The sequence below is a fragment of the Chamaea fasciata genome, unplaced genomic scaffold (assembly GCF_029207755.1).
Source record: "Chamaea fasciata isolate MVZ Bird 193981 ecotype frontalis unplaced genomic scaffold, bChaFas1.0.hap1 SCAF_5, whole genome shotgun sequence".
Classification (NCBI taxonomy): domain Eukaryota; kingdom Metazoa; phylum Chordata; class Aves; order Passeriformes; family Sylviidae; genus Chamaea; species Chamaea fasciata.
Window position 1 is genome coordinate 56,080,097 of NW_027094090.1, and position 9,584 is coordinate 56,089,680.

Consider the following 9,584-nt stretch of genomic DNA (forward strand, 5'->3'; position numbering starts at 1 on the left):
TGCCCGCCCCCTGCGCGGGGCGGGAGCGAGCGGCGCCGGCCCCGCGGCCCGGCCGAGCCCGGGGCGGGGAAGGGAAGGGAAGGGAGGGGGCGGACTACGGCTCCCGCCGGCCCCGCGGCAGGGCGGTGCGGAGCGGCGCTACCTGTCCCGGCAGGGCTGCGGCGGCAGGTGAGCGCCGGGACGGGGCTCCTTCCCCGGGCCCGCGGCTCCTCCTGCCCCGCCTCGCCGCAGGCCCGCCCGGCAGCCGCGATGCCGTTCCCCAGCTCCGGCGCGGACGATGCCTTCGACTACCTCTTCAAGATCATCCTGATCGGCGACTCCAACGTGGGGAAGACGTGCGTGGTGCACCGCTTCAAGACAGGGCAGTACAACGAGAAACAGCAGAACACCATCGGCGTCGACTTCACCGTGCGCTCGATGGACATCGACGGCAAGAAAGTAAAGGTCGGTGGCGGGGGCGAGCCCGAACCCCCTGGCGAGCAGCGCCTTGGCCGTGCCATCGCTCCCTGCAGGTGCCAGAAGTGGCGGGACAGCACCTCCTGCTCGGCCCTGCTGAAGGCAGCTGGCTAGAGCTGCCTGCTCTCTAACCAGGGATGTTTCCCAGTGGAGCTTTCTCTCAGGAGATGCCCCGGGGGAAGCAGTCACCCTAATTTGTGTTCATGCTTGCTCTCGTGACTTCGCTGCATCTCCTCGAGGAGACGGCTTGTGCTTTGCCTGCAGGGAGCTCTTTGGAAGACGGCTGTAATTTGGAGATGTCTCTTCCCTCCAGAGATGTGGGGGTTTGAGCTGGGACACCAAGGAGGGAAAACCCCCAAAGTTTGCAAAGGCTCCCCTTTGATGTGTGCTTAATTTGAGGGAAGAAGTTTTCCAAGACAAACACCAGAAGAAATGGTCAGCTAGAAATTCCCTCGGTGTGCAGATGAAAGCTAGTATGCCTGGCCTTTATACATAGATTTGCTCTGCCCATTCCTGTTATTAGGGTTCTTTGCTCTTCTTTTGCTATTACAAGGCTGTAATATTCTCTGTCTTTCACTACAGTTGTTGAAAATGGGTTCCTTGGCCTCTTTGCGAAGCTGGGTTTACCCTTGAAGCTTTCTCTTTGGTCTGTGTAGATTGACTCTATAGGCTTGTAAATGGCTTTTCGGATCTAGAGAGGGCAAAGCGACACTGGTGTACTAGAGTGTGCTGGGGCAGGTCTGGCTGCTTTTTAGACAAAAGGCTTCAAATGCTGAGGGCAGGCACCTAGGAGAGTGGTATTCACTGGTCTTTACAACTTCTGTCCTTTCTCTTCCAGATCCAAGTGTGGGACACAGCCGGTCAAGAGCGCTTCCGGACAATAACCCAGTCTTACTACAGGAGTGCCCATGGGGCCATCCTTGCCTATGACCTTACTAGGAGGGCCACATTTGAATCCATTCCTCATTGGATTCATGAAATTGAAAAGTATGGTGCTGCAAACTTGGTCATGATGTTAATTGGTAGGATTTTAGTTTTAAATATTGTATTATGTAGATTTTTTAATATGAATATAAAATCTCCCTCGTTTCCTACCACTACTTGAAGCATCTATACACTATGCAATAAGGAAGAATTCAGTTCTAATTAAAATAGATCACAAAGTGTGTCAATTCAACCTAAGCTTAAAAAAATGAGGAAAGTCATAGCCTTGTCCTGACTGGACCCAACCCATTGCAGACAGCGAAACCTTTTTTCCAACCTTTTTTCCGTGGTTCCTTTCCTGTTGGAATAACACCAGCTTTGCTGCCAGCCTGGAGGCAGGGACCACTTTATCCAGGTTAGAATTGCAGTAAGCCTGACCCTATACTCCTGATGCGCAGGAATGTAGCAGCTCAGTAATTCAAGATGAAGGGGAATGCACAGACTCCTGGTTCTCATCTTTCCTCTCTGTTCTCTTGATATGCATGCGCATTGCTCTGTAATGGAATGCCGAGCAGGTAAGACAATAGATGGGGAGATGGCTTTTGCAGAGCGTGGAGTAGTCTGCTTGCATTCCACTAGCACTCAGGAAACTGCCTCTTTGAGGAAAGGAAAGGCTGGGAATTGCCGGGAATGGAGCTGATAGGAAGCCGCGGTTCCTCTCCCTTGGGTTTCATGGTTATTATTGCTCTTCCTTCCCCCGAGGAGGAAGCTGCAAATGAGAGCAGAGCTGTGGTGAAACGCCAGAGCCTTTATTGCCTTTATTTCCATTGCCGTGGCTGAGCCTGCTGTGGCGTGCTGAGAGCAGCTCAGCAGCCGGGGCTGGGGCAGCGCTGAGCCCCAGGCAGGGCCCCTGAGCTGCTGCCTCTGCTCACAGCACCCTCTGTGCTTGTGCTGCGGAGCTTCCTTCTGTCCTTCCTCTGGAAGAGGCAAAACGATAAATTCTGACCTGCGTCTACTGCCGTGCTTGGAACTGGGGACAAGGGAGGTGCAAATCACTGCACTTGGGCCGGGTTTTTCTAACTTCTGTCATGAATCCAAAGGAGACTTATCTGTGCGTGGTGGGGGAGGGTGGTGGTTGTTGGGGTTTTTTTTAGAGAGATAAGTTCTGAAATTAGTAAAAATAAAGCTTTTGTTAAGGATCCAGCTTGGTGCTTTCTTCCAAGTGCTGTTGCTTGGTGCTGTGTGCTTTACTTACGTTGGCAAAAGTCGTTGTACATTTAATTACGCTTAGTCATGTTATACACCTTTCTAGCAGGCGGTTAAGGTTAAGAAACCTAACTTTCCTATCTGGAACTGAAGGAGGAAAAGGTGGGTGGGTTCCTTTTAAGAAGGCAAATAACTCTCAAGCTGGGTTGTTTTTTTTGGGAGGGTTGATTTTTTTGTTGTTGTTGTTTTTGGTTTTGTTTTGTTGGCTGTTTTTTGGGGGGGTTGCAGTAGTTTTTGTTTTTTGGGTTTTTTTGGTTGGTTGGGTTTTTTTGGGGGGGTGTTTTGTTGGGGGTTTTTTGTTTTTTGCTTTTCTTTTGTGGGGTAGGTTGGTTTTGTTAGGTTTGGGTTTTTTTTTTTCTTTTAGAAATATTTAAAAGGACTTAATGGGAGGGTAGTTAGTTTATGTATATTCAAGATAGTAATTTGATGAAAGGTTGTCTTGAAACTATGAATGCAGACTTCAGTCAGCTACTAGAACTGATAAATCCACACGTGCTGCAACTGCCTAAATATACAAAGGTGTTTTATCTGAGGTGTTTCATGACAGACTTTTACTAAAGTGCTGCAAGTAAAAGTTTAATCTGTACATGCGGAAACAACTTAAGTATATATTTTAGGCATTAAGATAACTGATCTGAATTCTTGTCTTCCTTTTTACATCACCCTAAAAGATTTTTGTAAAAAAACCCTTAAACGCTACTTAACATTTAAAACCACCAGGGAACAGGACCAGCAGTTGCTTCCAAACAATCCTTTACCTCCACTTACCTACCATAGAAGGTTCACTAAGTAATTAGATGAACACAGGTTTTTAGTTTTTTCTTGGATTTCATCTCATTTTCTATGATATGATTTGCTGCAGTTTTGAACCACCGTCTATATTTGTCCTCTGATGTACTCACATCTTGTTCTATCCAGTAACTCTTACTCCTAACATAAATCTACTGTTTAACAAAATTTAATTCATGCATCGTATTTAAAAATAAATTTTTGAAAGACTAAGTGATTGAAGTTTCTCTTTGCCTTCTTTTAAGGGAACAAATCGGATTCGCTGGACAAGCGCCAAGTGCTGTTTGAAGATGCCTGCACCCTAGCAGAGAAGCACGGGCTCTTAGCTGTGCTGGAAACATCAGCAAAAGAAGCTCAAAACATAGAAGAGGTGTTCACATTGATGGCCAAGGAGCTGATAGCCCGAAATACCTTACAGCTTCATGGGGAGAACCCTCCAAACAGCTTCAGTCTTGACTCCAGGCCAGTGATTGCCAGTCCAAGTGTGGAGAAGACCCAGTGCTCCTGCTGAAGAGCGACTTCAGGGAGAACTTGGAAACTGCCATTCTTCTGAGGCTTTTTGATTCGATTTTGTTCAGTTGGTGAAAGTGTTCTATGTGGCCTCAAGCCATCTCTCTTGATATTTCTACCTTGCAGTTTGGCTTGTGAGTATTTTCAGAGATCATTGTTGCTGTTTGTAGCACAGATTGCTTTGAACATAGCAATGTGAACTTCTGAGATGAGAGGACTCAGGAAGCTGCCAGCCTTTGCCTTAACCAAAGAGAACTATAAAAAATATTGCCTTTAATTATTTCCTTACATGTCCTTCTGGCTGTGTCAGAAGATAAATTTGCACCAGAGTTCTGCACTGACCCTTCTATGCTGTGTTGATGGTTTTAAATACAAGCACTTTCCTCTCTGCCAGTAGCTGTAAAAAGTCGGACATATGCTTGGACAGCACTAACCTACTCCTGCCTAAACTTTCATTTAGGAGCTCTCCTGATGTCAGGGAGGTAGCCACCCATCCCAAGGAGCTTAATAACATTTGTGAAAGAGTACAGGATTTCACATGTGCCCCGAGTTCCTCACCAGACAAATCTGGAGACATCTCTGGGGTGCCATAGCATTCAGAATATGATGCACTTCTTCCTGGGGTGAGGAAAGTTGCTTTTCATGTTGCTTTGCAGTAGTCAGGATTGTTTCCAGTACTGATCTCCATCTTGCTACACGGACTTGCTGGGAGCAGCAAAGCTTCCAGTGCAAGGACCTTTTTTTCATTCCTCCCTGCTAACCTCATCTTGCTTTTGATGTGCTGATTTTAACCAAAAGCCTTCTGTAGCTTGTGTGATGGGCCAATGGCATCTTGAGAGTATCCCTGTAGATTTTCAAGGGAGTGTGGAGGATGGATGCAAGCTCCTGTAGAAGGCAGCAAAGGGTGAGATGGTTTAAATTAGGTAAAAAATGAAAAAATTAAATTGTGTTAGAGTGGTAAGGCAATGGTGTGGGGTGCACCAGAGAGTTGCCCTAGGTGAGTATATCTGCTACTGCTATGGAGCCTGAACATGGTGGTAGCAATGGAAGGTTTTGGATTGCTCCTTCCAATTGCAAGCTCTGCTACTTGGGGCTCACTTTCCTGTATACCTGAACTAAATGAAGGGTTTGGCATGGGGGTTTTTTGGTGAGGGTTTTGAGGTTTTGGGTTTTTTTCTGTTATTTCCAAGTTTGTTTTTTTGGTTTTTTGTTGTTTTGTTGTTTGTTTTTTTTTTTTTTTCCCAGTAGAAAGAAACAGGGAAGGAAGAGGGGAAAAGAAATATCAGAGGAAGTTACATGCAATCCACATGTACCAAATTGTATCCCTTAGTTACTGTTAAACTATGAACTGCAACTCAAGCTCTGTAATGATAAAACACAGTTTGTGTTACATGCAAAGCAGCCTTGGGAAGGCTGCGGTGTTGCCAGCTTACCCAGTGGCTGGCTGCCCCTGTTTCCTAAGTCCTGGAAAAATAGGGAAAAACATGTAGCAATGCTGGAAAATCTTGTCTTAGAAGCACAAAAAATAAAGGAGAATGAATCATTGAATAATAGTCTTAGAAATATTTCTAATATTCTTAATACCTTCTCTGGCCAGGTTCTTTGCTATTATATCCAAAGAGCAAAGGTTAATTCAGCTCTGTGTAAGCTGAGGGAGGAATCCTGCATGTTACCCTCTTGCTATAGCCTGCTGTGGAGAAAGCTTCATCTTCAGGCATCCTCCTTCTCATATTTACTTTTAAAATCTTTATTCCTTCTTCATTTTTACTAGCCTAGTAGTTGCATTTTGGTTTGCACATTTAAGCAACAGTAAATACCACAGCCTTTCACAGTGGCAAGCCAGCTTCCAAACAACTAGTTTCTACAGCTCTTGACACTACAAGATCAGTCAAATATAAGCTTAATATTTCTATTCCTAGTAGTTGTAGGTAGTAGTTTGTAATCCATTGTTTTTACTTTTTTTTTGGTAGTATCTTCCAGAAGACTGCAATAGAAAAACCATTGGTTTCATCTCCAGTTATAATCTTTCATTGGTCAAGAATTAGAGGAAGGATGGTACCAGCAGAATCTTAACTTTGCATGATTCATTGGGTTTACCATCCTAATTAGCCACTGTTGTATGAAGTTATTTTGCTTACCCTCAGTATGGAGGTTCTGCAGGCTGATGTGATCCTGAGTGCCCAGCACTGCCAGGTTACAGGGCTCTGGCTGTTCTCTTCCCGCACAGGTCGAGCTACTGGCAAAGCGAGACCTTCTTGGCAGAAAGCTGTGCAACACAGGATCAGGGAGAACAGCCTTGTGACTGTTCCCCTTTCCTTTAACAGGTCTAATAGGCTTCCTATTCCTCCAAGAAACTTAAGTCCTAGACACGTACCCATTGTGCAGCTAAACCAGGAGCGTGACCTCTTTTGGTTGGTTCTGTTTGGCATTTTCCATGAGGCCTTTGGGCAGTTACACTGAATGGTTTCCAGAGAGTTGCTTTTCCAGCTGTCCTCTCAGGAGAGAAGAGCAGCACTTGCTAACAAGGTTCTTCAGTGTATCGGTAACGCCATTACTCGTGAGGTAACACATGAAGCTATGAACTTTTTTTACATCCCCTTAGTATAGCCTGCTATTCTAGACTGTTAGAACCACTAGATTAAAATACAAGCTCAGCATAATCTCTTTGGTTCTGCCTTTCCCCATCAGAGAGCAGATGGAAACAGCCAGCTATGACAAGGCAAAGTAGAATTAACTGCTATGGAGCCTGGTTAATGGTTTGTTCCCCAGCATCATATGCAAATTCCAAGTGCTTCTTGACAGCATCATTAATGCATTTGTACAAAGGGTTATAAGCTTGTCTACAACACTATTTTAAAAACTACTATTGCCCCACAGGTTTCAGTTTCAAGAGCTGCACATTCAGCTTGAAGATGAGCTCACTTGTTCTTATCTACTGGGAGGTGTTTGAATCTTTTCCGTGGCACATTACCTGCACTCACAGCCAGGCCAGATGAGAAGAAGCATTACCTATTGGTGGAACAGGGTACTAAAAATAATAAGGAATATCTTAAAATGTACCAAACTGACACCTCCCAGGAGCTGAATAGTTAAAAGCCAACACAACAGCAGCCCAGTGATGTGGAAGGCACACAGCACTGCCTATGTGGTTCAGCTTTGCTTTATATGCAGGCTCTCAGTTATAAAAGCTGAAGTTCTTATCTAATCATTCCAGTTAATGTTTAAGTATAGTTGGAAGGGAGACAATTTTCAGATGCTGAACACAGGTGGAACACTCTACCCTGGAGTCTCCTTTGAGGAAGGAGATGCATGCCTGTGGTTTTGGACAAGGAACTGGAAGTGAAGCTCCCCCCAGCCACGTGAGTGCTCCAATGGCAGCACTGTTACAGGTGCCCTTCCCCATGTGGGTGCCAACAGGCATTTTCCTGGCTCTCAGCTCCCAGAACCCACGTCTGCCTGCAGGTATGTGAGGGGCCCAGCAAACTGGCTCCTGAAATAATTTTCAAGCACTGCTCTTGAGTAAATGTGTTAAGAACTGGAACTACATGAACAGGCAATGCTGGGATATCACACTCTTGAGAATAGTTCTAGACAGGCCATGAGCCCGTTTGTCTTAGAATACTTCACCTTGAAACAGGAATTCAGTTTCAGATGGCCAAGGCTTTCAAAAATCTTTTAAAGCACTTTTTCTAAATGCTGGTGTAGATCAACCTTCACAGAGATGCCTGCACAGCTTCTGTCAATGCAGTCACATCAAGCTGTTGCCAAGCAGGGGCTGACTGGCTTGACAGTGAGTGACAAACAGCACATCCATGGATAACCAGAGTTCAGCATATTTTCAATCCTGCATTTCCTTGCTACTGCTGTGTCCACGAACATCACTACTTACACAGTTTTCACTTCTAAGTCTAGTTTTGCTAACCTGAAGTGAGGCTCACCACAACTACAGTTTAATGCCTTTCTAATGCTAGCAATTAAACTGAGTCTGTAGCTACTTGATCCCTGCAGCACAGTCCTGTATTGTATTTCAATCCTAAAGGATTACATGTGTATTCCCTCATTTTAAGTTGCTGCAGCATTAATAATTTCATCTACACCAGTTTTGTTCCAAACATGAGACACTCCATAGCTCATGGTACCCTCCAAATGCAAATCTTCTCTGTACCTGCAGTAGCAGGAAAGTTTGTATTTCATTAAATAAACCACGTATTTCCTCAAAGATTACAATCCACCTTGGGCCACAAAGGCCAGCTGTGCTACCACCAGTTGAACTAAAGCAGCAGAAGTTGTAACAAGTGCTCTTACCTTGTATGATCACGTTCACAGCAGAGAGAACGGGTCTGCACTTAGCCTGCACTTTCCACTCGAGGCAAAGATGTGTATCAAGCTAAACGTATATATTCTGGCCTAGGGAGTAAAGTCAAGGCACCTCAAATGACAGTGTCAATCTTTCTCTAAAGATTTTTGATTTGAAATTAAGATTCTGCTGGTGAAGTTTAGGGAGACTTTATACCTTTTCCATCTTGATACTACTCTCATTGGCCTCTTCAGTTTCTGAACCTTAAGTATCTCCTTGAAGAGATTGTAGCACAGCCTAAGTTGTCACCCTCCATCTTCTTACATTATAAGCGTAATTCTACTGAATTTATTCCTGTTCTCACAGAGGAAAAAGACAGCAGCCTACTAATGTACTTATTTCAGAGGCCCTACTGTTTTCAGCTGTCCCAGTCTGATGTTGGTGGGGGTGGGAATCACAGTCTCCAGAGCCAGCTTAGAAACCACCTCGCACAGTTCAGACGGGAAGTGATACCCAGCAGCGCTTTCTTGGGGACAAACACAGGCAGTTCCTGAACCTGCACAACAGGAACCACAGCACAGTTCAAAGCAAGAGTAACTAGTCATGCTGCACGTGAACACATCAGGGCAGCTCCACCCACCAGCCTCCACCAAAGCACATCACTCATCTGGGTATTCTCAGCCTCTGTAACATGCACAGGAGGGAGCTTTAGTACACCCAGGCAGGGTGTAAAGCACACCACTCTTGCCCCTTATGAAAGCAAGCTCATATGTGTGTGCTCTGGCTGCTAAGTTCATTACCTTTTTCCATCTTACCAGATCACAGCTTTGTTACAAACTCACATTTGAATGAAGCTTTCAATAGGATGTTACAACTTATGTTCACTGTGCAGGACAGGGAGGCTTGAATTTTTTTCTGTTTTCTCCCTTTTATCAGTTTAAAGTGTTATCTGCTCAAATTACATTTCTTTCCTCCCTCTGCTACTTAGCCTCTGGGGAAAAAAAAGAAACAAACAAACAAACAAACAAACAGAACAAACAAAAAATGGCTTCACTCTGTTCACTTAAACTTTTTAAAAATCATATCCCCCAGCATCTGAATATGCTTCTAGCAGTTTACTTCCAACTTTGTGTATTTCTGCAGAAAAATGCAGAACACACACAGGCTGCAAGCATGTGAGTCTCAGGAAGTGGCCTGTGGCAGTGCTTGGATTTTCTGTCCGAACAGCACTACAATAGGAAACTATGGATAAGAGTATGTCCTGCAGCTGGCTTTGTCCAGTGCAAATAAAATGAACACAATAGTGGAGGACTGACTTCTGAGAAAGCAAGACGCGTCAGTT

General features: G+C 44.9%; 1 protein-coding gene across 1 annotated transcript; it reads left to right on the forward strand.

Annotated features, from left to right (window-relative positions):
• Window positions 1-30: 30 nt before the first annotated feature.
• On the forward strand, window positions 31-5,837 carry RAB19 (RAB19, member RAS oncogene family). Its single transcript, XM_066183801.1, has 3 exons — window positions 31-444; window positions 1,295-1,478; window positions 3,681-5,837. The coding sequence occupies exons 1-3, from the start codon at window positions 250-252 to the stop codon at window positions 3,944-3,946; spliced, it is 645 nt and encodes a 214-aa protein (XP_066039898.1). The 5' UTR covers window positions 31-249; the 3' UTR covers window positions 3,947-5,837.
• The last annotated feature ends 3,747 nt before the right edge of the window (window positions 5,838-9,584 follow it).